General features: G+C 42.3%; 1 protein-coding gene across 2 annotated transcripts in view; it reads right to left on the bottom strand.

Moving 5' to 3' along the window:
- LPCAT (lysophosphatidylcholine acyltransferase) overlaps positions 1–27,118 on the bottom strand; it is a 100,256-nt gene that overhangs the window by 3,327 nt on the left and 69,811 nt on the right. For both annotated transcript variants that reach the window (XM_089580930.1, XM_089580929.1), the window contains exons 6-13: positions 25,337–25,395; positions 25,207–25,241; positions 24,514–24,568; positions 24,317–24,399; positions 21,403–21,525; positions 18,538–18,691; positions 15,895–15,987; positions 6,669–6,807 (exon numbers count right to left, since the gene is read on the bottom strand). In XM_089580930.1, the coding sequence (XP_089437056.1) occupies positions 6,669–6,807; positions 15,895–15,987; positions 18,538–18,691; positions 21,403–21,525; positions 24,317–24,399; positions 24,514–24,568; positions 25,207–25,241; positions 25,337–25,395 (741 nt within the window). The remainder of the gene's footprint in view (positions 1–6,668; positions 6,808–15,894; positions 15,988–18,537; positions 18,692–21,402; positions 21,526–24,316; positions 24,400–24,513; positions 24,569–25,206; positions 25,242–25,336; positions 25,396–27,118) is intronic.

Genomic DNA, 27,118 nt, shown 5'->3' with positions numbered 1-27,118 from the left:
ACTTACTTCACCAGAGATGGAATTCATTCTACAGGAGCACGGATATTCAAATTTTGAATCCAAATAGAATGACAAACAGTCAAATAATTTGCCTGCATTCCTGAATACCACATGTATGAATAATATGAACTAGGCAATCCTGTGCAGTTAACTCTAAGCGTTTCAGCCTTGTATTTCATGAGGACATGCAGATAGTGATCTGAACTCAATGACACTACATTATTTTCCTTTTCCTATGCAAAAATTTGCTACAAGCAAAAGTATGAAGCAATGGTTAGCATCTGGAGTCTGCCCAGTTGTCCTGCTTGACAAGTTGTGTGCCTTGTGCATTTATGTCCCAATTTGCCCCTACAGCTACTCCCAGATGCAAGTAGGGGAGGAGCCTTCAAATAAATGATGATGCATAGGCATATGTCGGCGGACTTACTCACGAGTCGACTCACTGAGGCTCACATTCAGATCATGATCTGGGTGGTGAGTGAGTCCAGACTCCCCATCAGGTCATGGTCTGAGTTGTGAGTTCGTACAGACTCGCATTCAGATCACAATCTGAGTAGTGAGTCCGGACTCAGGCTGAGATTATGGTCTGTGTTATCGTGATGACGGTGCGCGCTTAGATTTTTTTTTTTCCCCTTGTTTGCTGAAAGTGTTGTTGTTAGTGGCTATTTATTAATAAAAATAAAAATAACAATGAAGAAAAAGATGCTGCTAGCCGCAGCATCTGCCATCGAAACCTGGGGCACCTGAGCTGCGGCTGTAACCAAAGACTCCTGTGGGCGACCAAAGAGGAGCATTCTGTGTAAACGGAGAGACCATGTTTTGCCCTTTTCTTTTCTCTAGTTTATATGGGTGCGGTAACGAGCCACAGGGGGGTGGAAGCTTTCACTCAGTTCCATCATGTTGCTACGCGAAGAGGCAGGGGTCTCTTGTCGCGTGTCTTCATCAGTTCTGGGGGCGTGTCACTTGAGCGCTTCAGTGAGTCCATGTGTGAATTATGAGTCGAAACAAGTGAGTGAACCCAAATGAATCATGAGTCGAAATGAGTGAGTCCAGATGAGTCTTGAGTCGAAACGAGTGAGTGAGTCCAGATTATTCGCGAGTCGACATGAGTGAGAGCCCAGTGGGTCGTGAGTCAAAGTGAGTCGTGAGTTGTAATGAGTGGCTGACCAGAATGAGACATGAGTTGGAGCGAGCCAAAATGAGTTATGAGCCTAAATGAGTTTGAGTTCATGAGTTCGAGTGAGCCCAGGCCTGTGCGAATATGAGTACGAGTGAGCCCATAGGTTGACCAAGCTTTTTTGAGTGAGCCTGGATGAGCACTCATGAATTTGCCGATGTATGCCATTAGACAATAGAAAGGCCTATTTGCATCATGATCTGGGCATGCTCGAGGGTGCTAACTAATATCGTGATAAGGGAGCACATAGTCCCAACACGATTTTTTAATCTTGTGGCTTAATTTCAAAGGGACAGTGAGGGTAATTTGAAGTTGGTGTATATAAATTGATTAGAGCAGTCTAATGAAAAAGAGGCTACTTTCACTTTAGAAAGTTTCTATAAGCTACAAGATACCAATAAATAAATAGAAGTATTGCTGCCACTTGGCATTTTCACATACCAACTGTGCTGACATCAATGGACTTTGGAATTTTTTTTTTTTTTGAGTTGTTTGTTTTTGAGTTCGGGAGGGGAGGACAAAAATTAGTTATTTATTTCAGCCACCGCGGTGGCTCAATGGTTACAGTGCTCAGCTGCTGACTCGTAAGACGCGGGTTCGATCCCGGCCGCAGCGATTGAATTTCGATGGAGGAGAAATTCTAGAGGCCCGTGTACTGTGCCATGTCAGTGCATGTTAAAGAACACCAGGTGGTCGAAACTTCGGAGCCCTTCACTACGGTGTCTCTCATAGCCTGATGTCGCTTTGGGACATTAAACCCCATAAACCAAACCAAACCAGTTATTTATTTCATGTTATATTTACAAATTAAATTTTATATTTTTGTTCATATTTTTTTATTTAGCACTGTTCCAAGGTGTACCTGGAAATGCATACATACTGCTAATACTGCTAATCTTGCTCATGAATAAGGAGAAGACAATCTATGATTTCTGTTGGGGCATGCTTAGTTCAGGTTACTGAAATTAAATGTTTTACGACTGGCTACGATTCCAACTAGCTATGCCTCACTGTGCTTTTGCATTAATAACGTCCTAGAATTGAAGTGTTTGCCTGAAATCTAATCTGAGTGCAAGCAGTTGTGAGGCGGTAGGCGCTGCCCCTTCTGGAGAAATGTTGGGGGGGGGGGGGGGGGGGATGACTATTCCTCTTGTCCCCCCTGTTCCAGGGTCCCTGCAACAATGTTTTTTTTTTGTTATTTTTATTTTTTGGCTGAGGAACTCTACGGCTAGACTGCACTGCCATCCACTTCCATTTGTGGTTATGGAGTCCTTTTCATCATCGTCATCTCATGTCTGAATCAAGTGATGGGAAAAAAAAATGTCTCATTTTCAATTCCCATTTCCTCCCCATCTAACCAAAAACCTCTCAGAGACATCTAGCTAGACGTCTCTGAGAGGTTTTTGGTTTGCTGGGTCAGAAATATTTGCATCTTTTGTTATTGAACAAGCGTCAACACGGCCCCAATAAACCAAACAACCGATTTTTTGCCATGAAAAAATATTAGATGGAAATCTTCTCAGTATCCTTTAAAGTTCAAAAAAAGGAGCCAATGCTAATGTTATCTTGAAGAAAACAACTGAAATTGGCATTTCTAAACATGCTCTACAGCATTCCCATTAAAAATTTTGTGCTATGTAACAACAAACCAGTTAATTACCTTTGTTAGCTAATTAGGAGCATTTAAAAACATTGGTACGGTTTTAACATAGTTAAACTGAGTAGGACGTGTGAAAGCACTTGAGGCGACACCACCTCAAAGGCAACCGCATGCAAGATCTCACTGTCAGCCACTATCAGCAGCTGCGCATGGGAAATGAGTAGGGGGTGCCAGTTCCACGCGTTGGTGGAGCAGCTGCGCAAAGCCTCTGCCACTAGCGCTCTCTCATAGGTTGAGGCGTTACACATATACCTCGGGTTTTCCAGCTTTGCTAGTGAAATAGTGCTTTCACACTAAAAATATGCTGACCAGGTCACAACTACCTACAACCCTGCACAAGCCAAATTTTCATAGAGCTGGCTGTTTCTTAAAGCTTGGTACTACTTAGGTATTTGAAACAGCCTGTGTAGTAAAGGTCCTTGGTTTTGGAGTTTTAGTTTTCAAGATTCACAGGGTAATGAAAAGTGTTTTTTTTTTACAAAGCATGAAGCAAGGTTATTTTTAAAATGCTACACGATATCTAACAAAAGGTAAGAACAGTGCTAAATTTAACACAAACCACACAGAAAGACGAACAGGGCAGCGCCCATCCTGACAATGCTCCATCAACTAGCCTAGCAAGATGTACTGCTACACAATATGGATATTTTCTTTGGAGGGGTGGGGTGACTTACTTTTACAAAAAAAATAGAAGAATTAAACATGAGTACCTGTTCTAGAGTAGGGCTTAAAACACTAATTCTACAAATTAGCTATAAAAGAGCCCCAACTCTATACCATATGATATACACAGCATGTGCCAACATGGAATTAAGTGAAGCAAAAACTCGTAAACAGACACCAGCATTGTGATACATAATAAACACAATATGCAAAAAGCTGACACATATTCATCGCAGAGAAATGTAATAAGGATATCCTTAATTTGCAGCTTGAATGTACCAAGAAAGGTATAGTACTAGCATCAAAAAAATTCAGGGGGGGACTTTGAGGACCTAAAGTGCGGTGGGGCGAAAGCCTTTAGCGTGGTGTTGCTGCTTGTGCCACTGATATGCGGTTTAGATGTTAATTAAGTACACAATTGTTTGTGAATCTTAAATGCTGAGACACTGGAGGGCGTTTAGGAGGCATCCGTCTGATTCAACGCCTTTCTGCAAACACTCTCCAGCATCCTAGACAAGGAGAACTACTTATACGTTGGCAGGAAGTAGCGTAGCCATTAGCATGCTCAGCTGCAGAACGGAAGGATGGTGGTTCGAATCCCATCGTGCACAAAGATTTTTTTTCTGGTCTGACTAGAAAAAGCATGACACCTCTGCTGACAACCTTCTGCTGACAACCTTCTGTCGACAACAATGAGGCATTAAAGGCTTTTGCCTTAAAAGGGGCTGGTTTTGATTAATAGTTTGGTGTAATGTAACAAAAATATTTTCTGGCCACAAGTTGTGGTTTGTGGTGTGCAATATTAAAGAGACATTGAGGACAACTTTACCCAATCTTGGTTCTTACTAAAAATCAAATCTATGGCACTTTCCGTGTATGTTTCAGCAGCAAAAGACATTTATTTTTGAGAAAATTTTATTAAAAAATTTCCCGCCACTCAATTGAAACTTGTGATGTACCATTATTGGTCTGAACCAATATTTTGAAGTGCATGTTGGGTCGCCTAGCCTATTGGGATCTGTGCGCAAAAAAACTGTCAACACACCGTAGTTTGCTTATGAAATCGGCTGGTTGTGGCGACACCAGTATTTCATTTTTCAGCCCTTTTTAACTTATGAAATCTCTGTTTTTAGTGAAAGCAGTAGCTTTATCATTTGAATGCAGTTATCTACCAATATGGACTGAGATGCAGGCAGAGGCCAGGATCACCACCCAACCTTTCGTTTAGTCTTCATTGTACCTTTTCTTACAATCACGGTTCATAAGTGAACCATCACAAGGTCCCCCCTCCCAGGTGAAGTGACGGGTGACGGGTGCACAACCCAAAAACACTGATGTCCTCGTGTCAACATCAACCATGTGTCATGGATAGTCCAAATCAAAAACCTGGGAAGTCACTTGAGAGAACCCCGTGCCTGCATCTTCCTGATGGAGTCGGGCTATTCCTGTCATAAAGAGAGCATGAGGCTCGACGTCAGCTCTCTCAGTTGAACCCAATGAACACTGAAACACAATTGTACGTCCGCAAGACGTCTCAAACGTCCTCAGGACGTCAAAGGGAGTTTCAGTGACCCCTGTGAAGGGTTGTGGTGATTTCTTATTCATGTGCAGCTGCACTAGCGAAGTGGACCCTGTCTGCATGACGCATTCAAGTGGTGACTGCATAGTTTGAATGGCGATGTTCAATGATGGGAATGGTGTAGTATAAGTCTGTATGACGTTGGACATTTTCTATAGCGGGGCCGGTAGCTTGCAGATGCGGACCTTGGGTGACGAGGTTCACTTCTTGGTGACATGCACAAGTAACCGCAGAGAGCATCATTACGCGATGACTTGAACCTGTGATGATGTCCGGGTGGTTTATGGCAAATATGGAAAGCGTGTGGAGATTGTTGTGGTCCTTAGCTAATGAGCAGCAGCTGAAAACTGGCTGGCTGCTTCTGCTGGATGTGGGAAGTCTCAGGTGGACCCAAATGCTCATTGCTGATGTGCGATTTCAGAAGACTGGAGGACGGCTCATCCTGGGAAGTATGAACTGTTGGTAGATCTGCAGCGATTTTCTGAATGAGGAGTGACTAGGGTGGCTTGCAAGGTTCCTTTTCTTAATGCTGCACGTTTGGGAGGAGACAGAGGCTTTTTGTCGGTTCACTTTCATTGTGGCTGGAGGTGCGTAGATGGAAAGCAGCAGCACACACACTGCGCATGAAGCCGAGACATGGTACTGGTTGCAACAGCAAGTTATGGAGCTCTGTCAGGTCTATGTTACTGCGGTAAGTTTGAAGTCACACCATGCGGATGGCTGTGCACATGCGGCAACGAGTTACACAGGTGGCTTAAGAACGCTTTGGCATGCACTCCAGGCATGCATTGAGTGGTCTGATGGGACTGGATGCAAAGTGGTCGCACACTGTTTCCTTGATCTTCCCCACAACTCATCATTTTCGCAGACCTCTGTAAGGCAGCACTTGAATGCCTCGCCAGTGACGTAATCACTGAAGCTGGCAAGGATGTTCTGTTCTGACCCAGAAGCAGTGGCTGCTTTGGCCTTCAAGAGGTGCTGCCATTCCTCGACTGCTGTCTTCTACTGCTACGGCATGCTGGGGAATGCTCAGGCCTTGAGGTGATGTCATGATATGCCATTGACAAAATGTGGTATTGGACTGACTGAGCTAACATCTTCATGGGTTAAGGTAGCGCGAATAAGTCTTTTGGTCCCATGGTGTTGATCAGGGGTGCAGCAGGTTGCATCCTGTCAGCTCATGTGGCGCTAGATGGGCCAAGATGCTGGCGGAGGCCAATATGCCACCTGACAGGGTGTCCGACAGTTGACAGGATGTGACCTGCTGTACCCATGATCAACATCATGGCATCAAAGGTACAGGCCAACTTCAATTCACCCTCACTGTCCCTTTACAACAGCAGCACATTCATTACTGCCATCTGCTAACTAAAGAAACAATCCTACAAATTATATATTATTTTAATACTACTAACAACTCAAAAATAGGCCCAAGTTAGAGGTTTATTTCCACTATCAGGAAAAGGATTCCAATAGAAAAAATTTGTAAAGGGCTCTTAAAGTAACAGAGCAATTGGACACGACTTAGTAACAACATTGTCAACCACACATGTAAACAACTGATATACAACATAATAGAAAGCACTCACCAAAGCAAATTCGTCCCAGTGAAGCAGTGTTAATTTTTTGAAACATCGACATCGCTGCAGACTTTGGGAGCTCAAGAAGAATCCAGACGAACAGGGCAAAGTCTTCCAAAAGAATTCCATTGCTACCATCACAAAATGCCTGCAGGTAAAATAGTACAATAATTGTTCATGATGTGAAAATATCTGCCCAGGATGATGCACATTCAAATTACATTAAAGAATTATTCAGTCATTTTTATCCTCATGACTAAATAAACAAAATAAAAACGTTTTGCTCAGACTTCTTAATGTGCACTTTTTGCTTAATGTGCATCAAACAGAACTTTTTGAGAGCTTCACAGGCCTTTAACATATTGCGTACTAAATCTACAGCGAAGTGACCAAATTTAAATGTGGTCTCTGGGAACACTCTCAGCAAACAGCTCCATAGTAGCTCTCAAATGTCCCAGCACAGAGCCAAGCAGTGCAAATACACAAAACATGGCACCCTACTGCACTGGTACACATAGTCACTGGGAAATGCTTCCACAGTATTGCTATCTACTCACACATTTATGAAAACTAACAGCAACAAGTGCTAAGAGCACCTCATATGCAGTACTTATCTGTAACTCTGCTGGACATGACAAAATATGAGCTTTTCAAGAATCAGGAAAAGATGCCATTCTTTTCGCAACTATATGTTGGCAAATCACACTCGCTAAGATGTGCCCCCACCCAGGTGATAAAAAGCCATTGGTTCCAATTGGTGTTTCCAATTGGATCCAACTGGAATGTTCAAATGGTTCCTAATGTGTATTTGAAACCAACTGAAAGCTCCAGCTGGGATGTTCCAATTGGTTACAATAGTGCATTCCGATTGGTTCCGATCGGACCCAATGGTTTTTTTCGCCTGGGCAGTGTTACAGTGAAGAGAATCGCCAGTGAGAAGAATTGTTTGCACCAAGATAAATGTGAGACCATGAATATACTACCATGCATTACAGGTGCAGCTTCTGAAAGCTGAGAAAAGGAAAGCTGTATTTTTAAGAATTTTCAGGTATCTCAAGGAAAGGGGTCAACCTCTTCAACCTCTTTAAGGAGCTTTTTGGTTAGCTGACAAGTTAATTCACATGTCAAGAGCATGATATATTGTTGGCAAGTACTGGTCTGCTGTGATCTCCACCTGTGGTAATTGCTGAGCACATGAAACAACAGAAAACATACAAAATAACACAGACTATATGGGGGTTATTCCTGATAATTATGGGCAACGGACTATAGTGGTCGAGAGACAAGAAATGTTCATTCAGGTTTGAGCCTTCTGTGAAAGACATCTTTGAGTGCATGTGCACCCTGACAAAGCTGAAGGCTGCATACATTCACAAAGAAAGAAAGAAAGCTATCATTCATAGAGTTTCTCAAAATTACCAAGAGGAAAAAGTGGCACCATAGTCTATGCAAGTTCCTTAAAGAGCGCTTCATCCACCAAGGGAATGTCGGGAAGATGAGGTTTCATATTTGGCTTGGCTCGTGTTGGGCTGAAACACGGATTCTACCGTGAATCATAGCTGCATTACGATACAGTGGCATGTGCAGAATAAATTCTTTTAATAGAGCGTTTTTTACTCAACGAATTCAGTATGAGTGAATGTTCAGTTTTAGGCTCATACGGAAATCAGGAAAGCATTCCTCTGAGGTTTACCTCGGGAAAACTTGTTTTTTTATGACTCAATTAATGTTTTTGACCCAACAATAGCCAAGCCAAGTAAGAAATCTTATCTTCTAGGCATACTCTTGGTGGATAAAGTGCAGCGCCACCAGTTCTTCCCCTAATTATGTATGAGAAACTCTATGCATCACATACACAGCCTACATCCTGTGCCACTTGGGGAACAGCCTGCTAGCAAAACTGACAGTGTGTGCAGCCTGTCAAAATTGAAACTATGCTGCCTGTCTAGGAAGCCTTCCTAGACAGGCTGCATAGTGAGCTCACACAGCTGACTGCAGTCAAAGCTCCTCGAAGAAGGATTGGTCCCCACTACACATTGACCGCGTGCCCATACAGTGCAAGTGTGTCCTTGCACTGGCAACTTTTCTTCGCAAGAACCAGGTAGCCCAAACCTAGTACCGTATATTGCCGATAATAAGTCTATGTTTTTTTCGAAAAATGACCTTCCAGAAGTAAGCAGTCGACTTATAATCGAAGTTGGCCTATACACAGACTCGTAAAGTCGACCTATATGCAGGTCAAAAGTATAGTTTCGACTGGGCCACAGGTATATCATGCCGCATGCATACATAATTACATAACAGTTGTCAGACACGGTGTAAAAGCGAGTCTGTTTAAAAAACAGCTACCACCCTTTCTTGTTCAAAAGGAAAACGATGCCGACCAAAGAAAACTTTCCGTTATTGTGTGGGTTAATGAAAAGGGTTTTTTTAAAGACGAAACTGTCCTCAAACGGTTTCGTCTCATGTTGTGTAGGCACCCAAGTGCACTGCTGAAGCCCCACAGCATGCTCATCCTGGACTCCTTCCGCGGCCACATCATGGAACGTGTGAAAAAGTGGTAGCAGATGCAGGATGTGACCTGGTCCTAATTCCAGGCAGACTGACACCTATTCTTCAGCCAGTGGATGTGGCACTGAACAAGCTGTTCAAAGACTGCATCAGTGCCTTCTACAATGAATGGCTCCAACAGGAAAACCGAAAGACACTGACAGGGTGGCTAAAGCACGCTTCTTTGAGTGAAGTGGCACAATGGGTCAACAACGCCTGGTGTGGACTACCAACCGATCTGGTCTGTGCAGCGTTTTCCATGTGCGGCATCTCGGTACCACTTCCGACGCCAGCAGCAGCAGCAGTGGCTCACAAGATGGCAATGGCCGCAAATGTGTCCTTCTCACCAGCGGAAACGAGTTGCAGGATATGTCTTGTGGACAAATAAATTTCTTTGCATGACTCAGCCTTCTGAAAAACTTATTGACGACCTAGGCTGCAGGGTGAGGCAATTTTGACCTATATTTGGAATCAAACTTTTTTTTTACCCCGGAGGGAGGGGGGGGGGGGGGGAGGCGAGTTGGGTGGGTACACTTATAATCAGAGTCAACTTATAACTGGCAATGTACGGTATCTCTGACCGTGCTGGACATGCTTTTTTAAAACTGCAGAGCCTGTCTCTCCCAGGACATGGTTGCTTCTGTTATGTAGAATGTAGAACCTGCCACCACTCATTAACAAAGCAGCCCTCAGATGATGCACAACCTGCCGACATTGATTTCCAAGGTGCACCAGCAGTTGCTGTTGACGGTACCCTGAGCCATTTTGCCTAAGATCCTACTCTTTGTGCAGTCTCCCCTCTTTCAAGGTGGTGCTCTGAATGCAATGCTGGAATTCCTCTAGGCACTTGTCTGGAAATTTTCCAGGAACATTTGGATGTCCGATTTGTTGATCCCCGTGAAGTGGCCTGAAGGAGCATTATGACACTAAGATGCTCACATATTTTGATGCTACTGCTTCTAGCAGCTCTCTAGGGCATGTCCAATGAGGTATGAAACCTCCATTGTGAGTGAATTAAGCCTCAGCCACGAACTCTGGGGAGCTCTAAATCAGTTCTTTGTTGTAGCTTTCACTGGGGTCAGGCCCTAGGGAAAGTCCAGCATATTTTTGGTGACCTGTCCCATTAATGACCGCAAGTTGGTTTTCTTTGGTGCTGCTTGGCAACGACAATGACTGCGTTGATTGGCTTTGAGTAATTGCATGTGGCCGCTCCCCAGCATAACCTCTCTCTGGATGCAAGCCAGGGATGGTCGCTACTGCTTTCACTCAGTTTTGCCCATACTTGCAGCACAGACAGGTCTGTGGCTGCAAGGTTTTTTTTCTAGTCCCCCATTTTCCTTACATTTGTTTTTAATCTAACCCTTCTCAAGCCTTTCTAGACAGAAAGCACATTTGCTCAGGAAGTCAATCTGCTAATTGTGAGAGTTATGGAGAATTAAGCTGCCAGCACTAATAAAAAAAACAGCACTCAGCTGATGCACAACCTTCTAACATTGAATGAAGTGAAAGAAATCAGCCCTTGCACCTTGGGCACCGTTATTTCTGTCATGGATGCAAGTGGTAGCAAGGCAATGGGTTCAGTCATCGAGCTTTGCCTCCTGGTGTACAGCTTGTGCGGAGATTGTTCTTCACAGTCCACTTGGTCCCTCTGCCAAAGTAGGGTTTGAGGTTGCAAACATGCACCAGTCTGCTAGTCAGTCTTAGCTTCACGTCCGACAGCCTGTACATGAGCAAAGATGCCTACTCTCGCATTTGGTACAGTTCAGTCTACATTTAAATGCCAGAAAAGCTGAAAGTTTCTTATTGGCACTATAGTTAGGATGTGATTGTGCCTCACCCTGTCGCCCACTGTACGCTGAGCTTTCCAGTGAAAGCAGTCGTACTGTGCTTTCTGTTCGGCACATGGACCCTGGCAAAACTTGAGCTCAGGTTTTTACGCATTTTACGTAAAGCTTCCATCACCCCTGAATACAACCCAGCCACACAGCTAACATATGCCAGTGAAGCAAACGTGGTAATGCTGCAACCCTGTATAGCATAGTAAGTATACCCGGTACAGTAAACTAGTAACCCTGCTATAGTAAGTTCTACCAGATTCAAAAGCTCCCTGTCAAGGTTGAAAGTGGCACATGCAAATCCAGTCACGCAGTTAGCAGTCAACCTGAAAGCAAATCCAATTTGGGGGAGATAGGTGTCTCAGCCACTGTGCACCTCCACAAATGCAGCGAGCATGTGCTTGATGTTGAAGCATGTGTGTTCCATGGGATTCACCTGGATGTGGTTGTCTTCTAAATGCTTAATGTGAATTGCTGCAAAGGAGTTAATAAAAAGTTTGCAGCGAAGTATGATGCACTACCCATTATCGGCTGGTCGGGGCAGCTGTATCATGAGAACATCTCGATCAGATTCTCCATAAATATACGAGCCATCAGCTTTTGGACAGAGTTCCACCTATTTGCTAAAATGGTCTGAAACAACCAGCAGCTATTGGTTTTCACTCAGGGCTCGTGGGTAAGAGCCTATAAGATCACAACTTACTAAATGGCTGCATGACTCTTGGTGGCCATCCACCACACAGTTTCACCTTTTGCCTCACATTGTACACGCATGTGCAGTAAATCACATCCTGCTTCATGTCAGGCCAGGCAGCGAAGTGACACAACTAATGCAAGTCTTTGGGCCACTCGCATGCCTAATGATATCATTGGGCATGCATAAATATGCTCCTTCCAGCATACATGGAACTATACCACCTTTAAGGGCTCATGTGTATCCTTATCAAAGGGAATTTATTTGAGCAGGATTCCAACAAAGGAATCCAATATGCTCACTGCACAGACAGCGTAATGCAAGCAGCCTCCATGTGTGCCAAGGCCATGCCAAACATGCTCCCCACATGAGCAAAAACTATCCAAGTGGTTAATGCTATCGCCCTGGGAAAGTGAGCAGACGTCTGCCCTTTCCTTTGGCCTACCTATGAGCTATGTGACATTTGCACTCCCAGTCAAAATGAAAAAAAAAAAAACAACACTGAAACCAATTGGACATTTCAATTGGTTTCAACTGTGTGGTTCCAAAGCCACGCGACCAATTGGACACAACTGGATCCAACTGGACCAACCAATTGGACCCATTAGGCCAGACAGTTTTTCACCCAGAAAATATTCACAAAATATAACTCACAATTTTCACAAAATACACAGTGTGAGAAATATTTCTACAACTTAACATATTACAATGTGCAAAAGGAAAACTGATTTGTGAGGACTGCAGGGAGACACTGTGCATGGTGCCAATCAAAATTTTTCTACAGAATTGAAATTAGCATGCTTTTATGGAAATCAAGGCCAATAGACATGCATACATCACACATAAGAAACACTACACATTCAGACACTAGTAGCATATATTAGTTAGCTCAATATGTACATCCAGAGAACACACTTCTGTTCCAACTTGTATACCCCATTTCCCCATTTATGAGGCTCTCATGTGTGGGCCAGTGCCACTTGTCCACTGAGAGCAATTATTTAATTTAATTTCAACCACAGTTGTGGTGCAGATGATGAATACAATTTAGTAGGTTAAGCTGCTGATAACTCTTATCATAAGAACCATATTAGTTCTAACTTGTCTATCAATATACAAACATTCATATAGATACATTGGGTGCACGCAGTTGGGCGGACCAATTGGATGCAGTGAGTAAGACCAATTGGAAACCCAACTAGTCCAATTGGATAGCCCATTGGACTATCTAATTGGAACACCATTCAAATTGTAACCAGATGAAAACTGAACTGGTCCATTTGGAACTAGCTGGGACCTGTTGGAAATCTAATTGGTTCCAATGGTTTCTTTTTTTGGCAGGGCTGCACTTGAACTGGCTGACGGGTACAGTAGAATAGGTAGTAGCGTTACTTTTGCAGTCAATCTTTGTGTGCAAAAGCACTTTCATATACAACATTGTTTCCTCTCCTGTAGAGCACTGTTAGGTCATAATGCTATAAGATATCTCAGTGGCTGGCATCAGTGGCTGGCAGTCCATGTATATATGAGCTCTCATGGTAGTAGCACTCTATCATTGCTGTTTCATTCTGTTGCTGTTGTGCTGTGCAGCATCAGCAGAGACTAAGTCAGTCCTGCTCATCAACATGGCTATAGTCTGCGTGTTGGTAGTTTCATACACAAACCAGACTTGTGACACCTGTGGACCCATTTGGGTGCCAAGATTATGGGCTATTCTTGACAACTATGTGCGATGGGCTGGCAGCGATAGTCCCCTTCCAGTATCTCGATGACATCAATTAGAGACATATGACCCCAACCCCACGGTGTGAAAGAGTCATCACTACAGCGGATTCAAGCCAGAGGGGACAAGCATGAGTACTGCACTCAAGTCATGTTTCTTGCCCTTGAGTAATTGCATTTGGCAACAGGCAATAAACTAACACAACAGCAGAACATTCCATTTTTGGGTGGGACAAAACTTGGAAAATGGAGTGCACGTGCAAGTAAAGACAGGTATAGTCAGTTCACTTCGCCTGGCTCAGCGCTCATGGCTTGTGACAGTAGGCCACTCATGATGGCTGCACATATAGGTAACATCAAAGGCCTCCCGTGCAAGCAGGTGGCTCAAGAGGCCCAGTCAAAAAAAAACACCACTGAGTCCAATTGATTCTGCCATTTACGTGGTTTATCCAACTGGTTCCTGAGGTTCCAATTGGTTTCATCACTTACAGTTGGGTACCAACCAAACTCTTTCTTTGTTCTAAATCGACAGACCAATTGGTGTCTTCACTGTGCCAATTTTAACTACCAAGTATGCTTTGTAATGCTGCCATGCTTGCAGCTAGCTACTGTTTCCAGACAGTTGGAAAGTTTAGAATTTAGCCTTCCAGTTGGAAGCCAACAGTTAATCTTTTCATAATTAATTGATCCACGCATTACATCACCTTCCAGCGTACACAGCTATGCAGCTGTGTGCATGTAAAACAGAATTCAGACACCTGCGCTTAGAGTGGACAGAAACGGTCGACCATGAAATGATGTTGGCTGACTGACTAAGAAGAGCATCACTTCAGCTTGTCTGCTCGTGGGTTTTGAATACATAGTGTGCGGTGCCACCGGATGTTATTGTTAAAAGTTTTGAAGTTAAAAGAATTTGGAATGTAATGGATATTGGTGAAGATGATTTCATTTAAGGAAGTGGTGAGGAGCCTGATCTGAGCAGTACTGGCAATAGCAATAGTGATATATGAACATTAAAGGTATCTGCAACTAGGAACCAGATATAACATCAGACTGTATGGTACAATAAGGTAGTTTCCCTGGAATATAGCTGCAAAACTGAACTGAAGACTGCTGCTTTCATGTATGGGCTGCACCCCGTCAATATCACGAAAAAGAAAGGGTAGCCGTCAGTTGAGTGCATACGGTAATTATACTTTACAACATAAGCATGTGCATTCCTCTAGACTATTATATTACCATGTGTAATGGTGAGAACATTTAAATCTGAACTAGAGGTAAACAAATCTAGTAAAATCATAAGAAAAATGCATAGGTGAGCCACATGTGCCAACAAGCTGCACTTATGCCACAGCTGCAAAACAGAGCCACCACTGTGGTATCACTACAGAGTCATCTGCAGCTGTATAGTGCCTCAATTGTGTCCAATGACAAGCCATTACTCCTTCATGCTTCACAGCAGGTTACACAGAGATGATGCACTTTTGCACACTGTTTTACAACAACCTCCTGCCTCCCATGGAATACCTTAGAAGACAAAAGCACAGATCATATAAATATGAAGGCACAAGATATTACTAAAAGGTGTACAACAATGCATGCAATCCATTATTTTTATCATACTATATAGTCGACCATTTTTTAAGTATGGCACTAATGCCAACAAGAATAAACTTCAGTGTGAATAATCAGGTTGAAAACTACATCCATGCCTACATAAGCACTAAGCAGCTTCAGCCATAACATGTAAAAGCCTCTTGAACAGCAGTCCTTTCTTTGTTTTCTTGAACATGGTCTATATATATGGATTCGCAAACCTCTCGTTAATACTGCATGAGCACCTGTATAGTAATACCAACTGTGCTGTCTGCAGATGGCTACCAGCATTTCCTCAAGAGTACAAACATACAGAATGTGCTCAGGAGTGCCCTTGCTTGGAAGTAGAAACATGCCGTGTCATTATGCAGTGTGGCCCCACTGCAGTGATTAAAACCCTGTGATTTGCAGAAACGTAACACCATAAAAATTCATCATTCACAACACACTTTTTCCTTACGCATGGAATAAAATGCACTGTGAACTTATAGCTTATGCTTATAACCTCACTGATTAGCTGTCAGGAGATGGCACAGCAGGCAACATTAGCCCGGAGTTTGTACATTGTAGATCACACATTAAAAAATTGTAGATGCGTTATCCCAATTTTTAATTCTTATGTACTTCAAAGCAATTGTCTGTTGTATGACAGGACTGCTATATTTCAACATAAGCCTCCCTCAGTTAATTCCATGGACTCAACAGTGAGTTTGTTCTGTTCAGTTTGCAAGCTGTCAACCAGAAAATTTTAAATGTCCAACTTCTATCGAATAGTCTCCATTGCTATAAAATAGCATGCCAACTGAAGAACAGAAAACTGCTAAAAAATGAGCCCCACCTTGAAAGCTTGTTCTGTTCGATGCCTTTCTGCTCGGTGAACAAGCCAGAGGGCAGCCAGAAGAGCTCGCAGGTCCATTTGTTTTGTTCGATCCTGAAACCATTCAAAAGGTAACAGTTTAGGTTAACAAACAGTCAACCAAGTGAATTTTTAAAATACAAGCTCAAGGAAAATGGCAAAATCAGGTGACAAAAATGCTAATAAGCTCACTTTCTCCCATTTAATACCAATTTGTTTTTGCTTTTTTTAATGGCGCAAGGGCAGCTTTTGCCAAAGAGCGGCATGGGCTAATGCCCCTAATTTTCTGCAGCAGAAAATTTTAAGCTCCACGAACAGGGAACAAAGAATCTGCAATATTCCACGGGAAGCTCCACAGGAAGCCTGCCATGCGTTAATGCCTGTGGCCATTAACGCAACGGTGACTGCCATGCTGCCACTTCTTGCCTTGCTCCTTTGTGTTTTGTGCTTCACAGTTAGCATGCTACTCATTTCAAAGTCCCTGACTTTACCATGTTTTCCCTAATTATTTCAGTCAAATTTCCCTGACCGCTGAAGGTGCAGGAAAATACAGTGGCCGATGATAACACACAGTTTACATGACCTATTCACAGCAAAAAACTATTGACTGAAACTGCAAAACCTGCACTGAAAACAGATTTGCTTTTCCTGTTTGAGAGAGCTGATTTCTTCCTGAAGGAAGTCCAGCTTCAAACTGTGACATATGAAACCATAGTTGCCTTTTATCTTTCAGCTCTTTATTATGGGTGGCTACTCTTTTTATTATTCTTCCAAGCATCTGATGTCTCCACTAAGTGGGCATAAATGTCAAAATTTTCATTTTGAAGCAGATAAGAGTAACAAAAACTAGCAGCAAATACAGCTGAATATATTCTTGAGTAGTTCAGTTATCAAAATAGATGGTTTCAATTGCAAGATAAGGTTGTTTCCACAAAATGCAGGAATGAAAAGAAACAGATATCGCACACAAATATTTTAGTTCTCCTGCTCGCCATTTATCATATCCTAACGCATATTGAGCATCTTATAATGAATGAAGGTAAATCGTGTGGAATGGGTACAATCATTCAAAGCATAACTGTGTTCAGTCAAAAAAGTTACGACAGCTTGACGTTGTCAGCTGCCAAAAATTTCCTGCAAATGAAGATGCTGTTCTCATCACAGTTCAGACACAGACAAGGTGTGTTTCCTGCTAACAGGTCAAGTGATGTCAACTTGCGAGAGACATGACATGGCGCATTGCTGAGAAACATGATGCTCAAAATCAGTTAGCAGCAGCAGCTTCAGCTACAATGTGAGTGAGATTTTTAGCAAGTCAACCCCTTCCAAGCTACCTTGCCACATGAAAATGGAGGCATTATTTCCTGCTGGAAAAGCACTTTGCTAAAAAAGGGGCGTCATACAGTGCTCAATGCACTAGCCTGAGAGTATTTCAGGCTTTTAACATGGACCTCAAAGAAGAGGGCTGACAAAGGTTGATTAGATTATCATCAGTGGAAAGCAGTTTTTTCCTGCCTTCCCACTGAAGGCACCCTTTGCTCCCTCTGGCACCCCTTTCTACAGTAGCAATGCCAAGTGACAAGCACAAGGTTATTTTCACAAAAAGTAACAGCTTTTATGACCTAATAATCACAGTTCGAACCACAGAGCAACTAGCCTCTACCTGTTTATTTCTGCATGGTTTACGAGGTCATCGCGGCCCGAGAGCAAGCTTTCCAGACTGATTGTGATGCCATGCTAGGGCAGCGCATGGTTGCCTTGTACGAGAACACCGAAAGTGCATGAATTTCGCACATTACTTGCTATGGCTTATTCCACAGGAAATACTTTTGAATGTAGCTATGTCTATTAATCTGCACCAGCCCAAACTTGCTAAAAGTGTGGCAAACAGTACAGAACAAATTAGTATGTGTGGAGTGCTTACTTCATGGATGACAAGGAAAAGACAGCTATAACAGACAGGCTGCCATGCTTTAAACATGTCAGAAGCAAAAAGATGTCATGCCAGTGCGAATGGGCCACATGCTGGGCTCAAACAGTACCATCATATTCATGGCGGACAATTGCATTAATTTCAGTCAGTCTTTTTCCCTGACTTGGCCACTTTTTTGATGGTATCCCTCACAATTCCTTGATTTTTCCAGGTACACAAAATTTCCCTGACAATTCCAGATTTTCCAGGTCACTTGACACCCTGAAAGTTCTGTGCCCACTCACCCTTTCTCACCTTCCCTACTCCTCACGACTCTTTCACTGCCATCTTTTCTATCTCAACAGACCATTCCACTCTCTTTTCATGTTTGTAGCAACCCTTTCTCGCCAGTGCATGCTTCATGCTTCACCTCAGTAGGCAGGGTTCACGGGAAGCTGGATTTTACTTACATCTCAAAAGCCTGGTGGGTGAGAAAAAAATGTGTGCTGTTTTTGCACTTTGGTTCCAAATATAGTACTACATGCGAGGTGCTTTCTACAGCAGGTTATTGAAGGAAAAAAACTTGCGTAATATTTCCACAAATACGGCAATACTGCTTTCGGCTAGCGCCAAAAAATCCTTAGGAAGAAAAGACCAAATCACACATAAATGAATATCTGGTACAAAAGCAAAGTGAAAGACGAACAGCTTACAATATCAAGAGCCTCGAAGACGTCCCGGGAAATCTGGTCTGAGGGCACTCCCAGGATAGCAACTAGCTCAGAGAAGCTCACCCTTGAGCTCTCCCGATTTTTGATGGCAGCTTTCACTTTCAGAATCACATCACCTAGGTCTCGGAACTGGATCCTGTGAGAATGCAATAAGATGGTAGTCAGTAATTTATGACTCAGTAAAAGTAGCAAGCTAAAAGAGCACTTTGTGTTATGAAAACAAAATTAAGCAGATAACAACTGCAAAGTTAATTAACAGATAAAAAAAGAAAGCACAGATATCAACGTGACCATATGTCTCAAAACACTAAAACACTTATATGCAGCACTGCACTTTTGTTCCAGTGGACAAGCATTGCAGCCACAGACAACGAAGTCAGTATACATGAACACTTATAAAACGAAGCTTATGAGCAATACGTCTTCAAAGGTAAAATGACCACACAGTGTCAAGGAAAAGGAAAAGAGGGCTTGTTATGACATACATGAAGGAAGCCAGTAGTCACTGAAACTGAGGAGCATAGGGGATGTTTTTTTTTCTTCCTTTTTTTTGAATTTGTAGTGTTCATTAATAGGCAATTAATAGCGCAAATATTAAATTCCTTAAAGGTAATGGATTCGAAAGCAGAAGAAAAAACTACCATATGACCTCCGAATTTTGCGTCCAGTGCTCTATCAACTCAGCAACGGTGACGGCTGTCCAATCTTCTGCTTTTGGGGGTATCTATATTGCATGTAACATAACACTGAGAGTGTTCATTAGCGCCAATCTCGTCCATAGTGGTGGACACAGTACGTCCTGTATTACTGCAAGTGTCGCAGTGAAACGTGATTGAACGGTGAGGGCAGAAGCTGTGCACACAATGTCATGTTTTCAGATACATATTTAAGTGAAAACAATTAGCATCATCCAGCAAAAATCTATACAACTGGAAAAACCAACATCAACATTGCAAAAGGGGTACGTTCAATGTGAGTTCTTCATTGAAAAAGGTTTGGTTTGATTTATGGGGTTTAACGTCCCAAAACGACTCAGGCTATGAGAGACGCCGTAGTGAAGGGCTCCGGAAATTTCGACCACCTGGTGTCCTTTAACGTGCACTGACATCGCACAGTACATGGGCCTCTAGAATTTCGCCTCCATCGAAATTCAACCGCCGCGGCCGGGATCGAACCTGCGTCTTTCGGGTCAGCAGCTGAGCACCATAACCACTGAGCCACCGCAGCGGCTATTGAAAAAGGAAAAGTGTAAGTAGGCATACATTTAAACCAGATTAACAAATGAACTGCACAAGGTAACATGCAGAAACTTTTGAATTAGTTTGAGACAGCTCTGAGAAATTCTTTTGTATCAAGAAACAAAGTAAAGAGAACCACAATGCATAGCTAGTATTGTCATTGTTTGAATGCTCTGCTAAGAGCTACAAGCGATCGCCATTTCGGCACAACAAAACTGCAACAACGTTCAAGGCAATAAGAAACGCAGATTGACTCATAGCGTTCAACAGCATGGTGTGCCCAGCGTAACCTGCTTACTTTGATGGTCACTGGGCCATGCTGGAATTTGGCTTCCACTTCCACTTCCACCAAGCACAGATCATAGCACACATGATCGTGCTTGAACAATTATAACATGGCAGATGGCACAGAAAAACCACTTCGTGTTCTGCTCAAAGCTGCTCCATGCACTCACTCGGCCCTGTGTTATGGCACTGCTGTATGAACAGGAATCTTCACTGTAGGTTGCTTTCAGCATGAAACCTACCACCAAACAGGATCTTTATGCAGCCTTTTAGTGCTAACAAGGCAATGATTCAGAAAATAGAATTCTTGCAACCCATACGACCAAGTGTACCCCATATGCTGTAATATTAGTACAATACATCACTAAAATCATTTTAGCATGTCATATGATTAATATGCAGGGTAGTCCAAAAGTCTGTTTAACCTAGTACGAGTAAGCATTTTTTCCCATCTAAATACTTAAGTCTTTCAACATTTTGAGATATCCGCCATTTCTTCAGATGGCAAGATTCACTTTTCATACAAGCTACAAATGTGTAATTTAAAATCAGTTCACGTGACCGTAACATTAGTATACTTTTTTGTTCTCACTTAATATGCAGGCCCACGAAGTTTTGTTGAGAAGAAACTTATGCTGCAGGCCTGCTACTTAAAGTGGATGCCACCAAAGCAAAGAGAAACCAAACAACCTTTTCAACTTTTCTACAGCTGTTAATAACGTTAACAATTTCCAGATCAGCATTCGTAAGTGCTATCAACTGTCCTGTACATTTTTTCAGCACTGAGCGTCTCCTACATGTTATTCTGGGGTGCTTTTCCTCATTGAAAATGACCTAGCTCAGATCAAGTCAAATCTATCTGGTTTATATACTTGTTACCACATGCTTCATATGCATAGAAACAGAAAGTAAGTGCTTATTATTACAGGGCACCAAGACTCTCTTGCAGAGATTCAAGAGGAAAAAATTAATCAAGCAAAATACTTAAGGTGTAAGGAGAGTATCAATTGTATACCAATATTCTATGTGAAATTTTCTTAAAAGGGTGTGCCCCTAGCTGTATCAAATCAAGTCCTTTATTTATTCCCATAGCAAGAGCATGCTGGTATTTCTACGAAATGCAGCAAGTTGTTCAATTCCTTAAGAAAACCTGACATCATTTACGATAAGTGGTGGGTAAAGAACTGTTATTACAACTTATCAGGCAAAGTTATTTTTAACATTCTTCAAAGCTCAGTATTATATCAACCATACATGCATAGAAAACTGCAAGAGCAAGCAAGCACTTTGACGAGGCATTTGCAAAATGGGCAAAAAATCTTACCGATTCCTGCTGATAAGATGCTGCAGGCGACTGCATGCTACCGTCTTTCCACGAGCACTCTCCTCCATATCCACATGCTTAAGGTCATCATAAGAGTATGATGAAAGTGGGATCCCCAGGGCCCTTGAAACATTAAAGGGCACCTCTTACACCCAATGACAACCAATACAACAATTTTACACGTTAGCCTAATTTTCAAAAAACAATATTTTAACGCACAAAACTATAACACATAAGAAGTTATTACTTCGCATATTAGTGTTTACATAACCACAGACAGAAGTACAATGGCCTTTGTCTTTAAGAAGGGTCTGCTATAAAGAATTGTTTGACAGGTAGATTACATCTTCCTAACAGCCTCAACATCACAAAAGAAACTCCAATTTCAAAATACTATTCTTGCACTGAAAAGAGACCTCAGTGCAACTTAAAACAAATTTTTCATGGTTTCAGCTATAAGTGCCAGCTTTCATGAGGTTTGCCTATTATTCACATGACACACCTGATCAATTAGGACAGCACATTGATTTCCCTTACTCTAGTATTGAATGATGAGAAAATAACACAGATGTGGGGAGAAGAAAAAACAAAAAATAACAAAGCACTGTGAGGCATTTGGAATGATGTCTAATTATTCAAACTATTGAATTATAAAAACATACTGCAGACAATCTGAGTTGCCTCTATATATATATATATATTCCTTTGGTAGTACCATTGTATTAATGTGAAATTAAGGACATGATTCAAAGCAACTCATTATCTTTTGAGAGCTCTAATTAAAAAAAAAAAATTAGTGAAGCAGCACTGATTGTAAACGGAGTTCAGCAGTGTCCTGTAATCAAGGGTCGTATTATTTTTTATAAAATTAGACATTTACAGAGCACTGCATTAGCAGAGCATGGCTGCTCTTGACTCTGAAGCATAAAAAGCCCTAGGTTACCATGACAAGCCATTTCTGACTATTGTTTGGCAACAATTTGGATTGAATCAAATCTGTCCTCCTTGACTCTTGTAATTACTTTATTAACAATCCAGCATACTATTACTGGCTGCAAACTACAGGCTGACCTCTATGACAGCAAATTGTACAAATCGGCATCTCAATAGAACAGGGAGACAAACTGCAACAAATTTGCATAATAAGCGATGTAAATACCATTATACTGTGCTGCTCATGTCTCATTTCGTGAGAAAACTATTTGTACTGAAGTAATGTGCTTCAACCTTCGTTGCAGCTCACTGGATGCAAAACCAGGAATGCAGTGCTTTTTATCAAGTAATGCACAGAAGCAAACTTGAAGTATGTTGAGCACAGCTGCATAAAGTGACTGCAAGAACTTCAAGCATTCCTTAGAATTAAATGCCCAAAAATTTCTACATCTTAGTTGGAAAAAAATAGTAAACAATGCAATATTATAAAATGTATTCAATTTGGAAGTCGATCTGCTTGCATCAGCTCACGTCTTAGCTGCAACAGCAACTAGAGGAATGCTTAAAGTACAGACATAAAAATGGAAGCCGCATTTAGCCATTGCGTGTTTGCCTGTTTGTCTGAAGCCAGTTTTATGGCAGGCTGCTTACCTGCCTTCCGGGTGGTGGGCAACCTGCCCAGGTGTGTGCGTGTATGTGTGCGTGTACGTGTGTGTGTATACACCTGGCAACCTGCCCACCATGTCAGGCAGCAGCTCAATTAATTGTGAGCTGCTCAGGAAGAGCAACCTGGGTTGCAACCCAACCCAAGTGCCACCGATGGCAGCACCTGTCAAAAGAAGGGCAGTGGCGCATCACATGACTGCTGCACCACTGCTCCAGGAGTGGTAGGAAGACTCCCAGGGATCTTTGAATGGAGAGAATGACCAAAGAGTAGCGGCAACGACGAATCAGTGATGAAGCGAGAGGGCCCGCTTCAATGGGCGCCACCATGTTGACCCAACGTAAAGCGGCTTTGGGCCCGTGCACGCTATTTCGCCGATTTAGCGTTAGCGTCGCCCGCTCACCCAAACACCCAAGGGGCGTTAGCGTTCTGTGCATGCGCAGTAGCGTCCTGCTATTCCCCTATGACCCAAAGCGATAGGGTGACCCTCTACTAAAGCTATCATTATCGCTATCCGAACAACTGCCGTCTGTGAACACTGGATCTGAGCACCGCAACCGAAGTGAAAACCGAACTGCTAGCGCACCTAATTTGCCTAACTATGTAAATCAACCCTCATTTTTTTGTATTTCATATGTTCATCTGAAATATGTTATCAATGCAATACTGTCTCGACCTAAGATAGCATATAAAAGTGCCTCTCCAAGCTCTAGCATGAGCGTAGGTATTTTAACTATGGGCTCAATATGCAACTGAGAATAATTATGATTACACCTTCTTTCAACTCTTTGTGAACACTAATTTGCAAAACATAAAAAAAGCGATTCTGCATGATACAACTAACAATACCAGTATTACCACAGTGCATAGCTGAGCACCAGAAAAATGTTGCTACTGCCAATCTTGCCACAAAGCAAAACTGAAATCGCCAAATCAGACAAGCAGGATACAAATGCTTCCTATAGCAAGCACTGATTTGACCTCTGCGATCTAGCATGCAGGGATGCAAAGGTTCAAGGAAATCAACTCTTCAAGGCATAAGTAGGCTGAGGTGTGTGCTCAAGGCTTTGTGGTAATACGTAGAATAAGAAGAATACGTAGAAGAGCCACAATAGCCTGTTCAAGTCAACAGTTCTTATAGCGCCAAATGTAGCCAAAAGACCCTGTGACCACTTCAGCCCTCAATTCTATAAAAAAATCCAATTTCTTACTAGGCCAAAACAGAGTACACAACTCTCTAACCACATACGCTTTCATCAGTGCAAAAAGAGGTCAAGTAGCCTGCCATGAAAACACACAAAGATAAAAATTCCTTACTTGGCCATTAGGCAGCGAACGTTTTCAGCATAAAGCTTGGGGTCTTTTTTCTCCCTTTCGCTTGGGACATAGACAGGAAGATACTGAAAAGACAAGGACGTCTTGGCATCAGTGAAAACAAAATAACATGAAACATAAAGCATAAGGGAAACCCTGTTTGTACAAACTGTCTCATGCGAGCAACTAAAATTTTTTACCTCAATCTCCATATGCGTTCGAAGCTGGCACAAGGTCAACCATAGGGTCTCAAAACTGAAATTAATGACCAAGAAAGCAACATGAATATATTAGAACCATACAACCTGGCCTTTCATCTATCCTTGACAGAGGTAATTTTCATAATTCTTCCAGTGCAAGTGCACTCCCTCCCTCCTCCCACAAAATGACAAATGGCTCTTACATTGAGTTGTTCAATATATGACTACGCTTTGAGAGCATTTTCTCAGTTTACATGAAATGTTTGCAAGAGTTACTAAAAAAACATAATCGCATGTCCTCTGGAAGAAACTTTAAACTTTGGACAGCGGACGTATGCTTTTCTCTTGCCTTTTGTTAAAGTTTGTGCTGTAATTATCATTCACGTACTGTCTCAAAAATATCCTACAAGTGGCTTGCTTTCCTTTAAGTCATTGTTACCTTCTAGCATACTGTATGGTGCTGTAATTGCAAAGTTGAACCAAGATACTTCAAACAGTTCAAACCTTAACCACTATTTTGCAAGGAAGTTATAATGTACTTACTCACTTTAAAAAATCTGTCTCTTTTATTGCATGCACCAGATTCCACTGTATATACTGAAGAAAAAAGTAGTCAAAAGCAGAAAAAGCATTCCCGATATATTTACATCAGCCTTTACGTCAAACAGGAGTTATAGCCCAGGTTGCACTTACGCAGAGGGACCATCCCATGTCCATATGAGAGTGTTCTGAAAACAACAAAACAAGAATCATGTTCACCATTTGAAGCACTGCTACATAACACTAATATCAGACCACTGCCCCTTTTACAAAAAGAACATACCAGTTCGTTCGGGTACCGAATCAGAACAGGCTGAACAGGGACTCCAGGAACAAAGGCACCTAGACGAGTAAAACCATGATCCATGTTAAAGACTTTATTGCAAACTAAAAAGCTGTACCTTTTTGTTTCTATGCTCGACACCTATGAAAACAGTCTGTGGCCCCGCTCTCTCATTAAACAATTTTCTCAAGAAAGTGATCTGGCCTTCAGCTCACAATATTATGTTTCATCAGCCCTGTTGCTCCCCATGCAGCAGGAATTACAACAATGAAGCGCATAAAGTATGCTCACACTGTATCCCTTTTCCATCTGGACTGTCTAAAAAAATTCACTTGACCTAGGCCCTATTTGTTGCCTCTGCATCTTTCACATGCACCCTTGCAAATCATCCAACTGGACAAATGCACTGTTCTGCTAATAAGATAGAAGATGTAGTTCACAGAAGAAGAAACTGATTCTGGTAGTTGAGCAAGAGTTCTTAGCAAGTATCAGTGCAGTACTTCCCACCTTATTCCTGAATTGCCTTAGTAATTTTTTACAATGTGCAATAATATCAAATTAAGAAACATACATGCCTCCTTTGACAAAATTTCAAAACTCATGAGTAAATATGTTTCAGTAAAAAGTAAATCAATAAAATTAGTAATGAAAACATTAATAATTTTATTCATGCTATATAACATACGTCTGGCCTGTAATTACCATACAAATACGAGTGCCTGAGAAATTCTTCGTTACACTACAGTAATTTTTTTTTCAACTCCTGTTCAAACTTCTCTCAACCGACATATGCAAACGCGTGTCACGAAGGAGACAAATAGTGCAAAAAAGTTGTCGGAAAGGGCTTGCCAACTTTTCAGCGTGATTCTACACGCTGCAGAGAACCCATGGGTTCTCTGCAGCGTATAGAATTGTGTATTATTTGTCTCAGTTAATAACAACGCAATGTGTGACTGAGCGAGTTTATGTACACTCCTCAGAAGGTCTTTCGGGGCCCCTTTAAGATCTGAATCGACCATTTTCAGAAATCTGTAAGTCAGCTTCTCCGAGGCTCCAACCAAAAGGTCTCGTTCCCAGACGATACTCTCGCATTCTTTGTGGAAACGAAAAGAGTCAAGTTCCCCCTTCTGAGTAAACTCAGGAATGTCGTCAGTTTACTTCAGAATGGTCCTGAGAGAGCCATCGAAAAAGTACAATGGTACAGTATAGAACAGCGGATTGCCTGTAGCACTGCAGCAAAGGCTAGGCAGGAAATAGAAGGAAATGGGCCTTTGTCCCTGTGCGAGCAGTAGTGAGCTACCTCATACTAAACTTTCTAAAAATTTTCTGGTAAACAACACCGTCGCTCGAACTTCCTCCCTTCACCCGTCCACCTAGCCAGAACAAGGAACCCACTCCCCAAAGCACTGTGACAAAGGACGGCCTCCCTCCTTGCCTCGCCTAGAATCTTCAAAAGGCAGAGTGCAACCATCCGAAGTTTTCATTCGCTCGAAGAATGTGAGTGTGTCGCCTGGGTACGAGACCTTTTGGTTAGAAAACAAGCCTTGCAGAGAAGACGACTTACAGCTTTTCGCAAATGGTCAATTTTTCCCGCCTTGTTTTAATGGAGGGATTTCCGAACTGCTGCAGGAAAAAGGGAAATTTAGGAATCCTTGGGTTAAATAAAGGGAACTTTCGGCTACGGTATGGAACATCACACACTCAACTTTCCTAGCTAGCTGACGCTCCGAAGCTCAAGAGGCTCGCAACCTTGCAGCGAGAGCAGCGTTGCAAGAGCCTCTC

The sequence above is a fragment of the Amblyomma mixtum genome, chromosome 3, assembly GCF_055824585.1.
Source record: "Amblyomma mixtum isolate Tamu chromosome 3, ASM5582458v1, whole genome shotgun sequence".
In the NCBI taxonomy this organism is placed as follows: domain Eukaryota; kingdom Metazoa; phylum Arthropoda; class Arachnida; order Ixodida; family Ixodidae; genus Amblyomma; species Amblyomma mixtum.
Note: the sequence above shows the minus strand (reverse complement) of the source record. Positions and strands in the feature narration are given on the sequence as shown.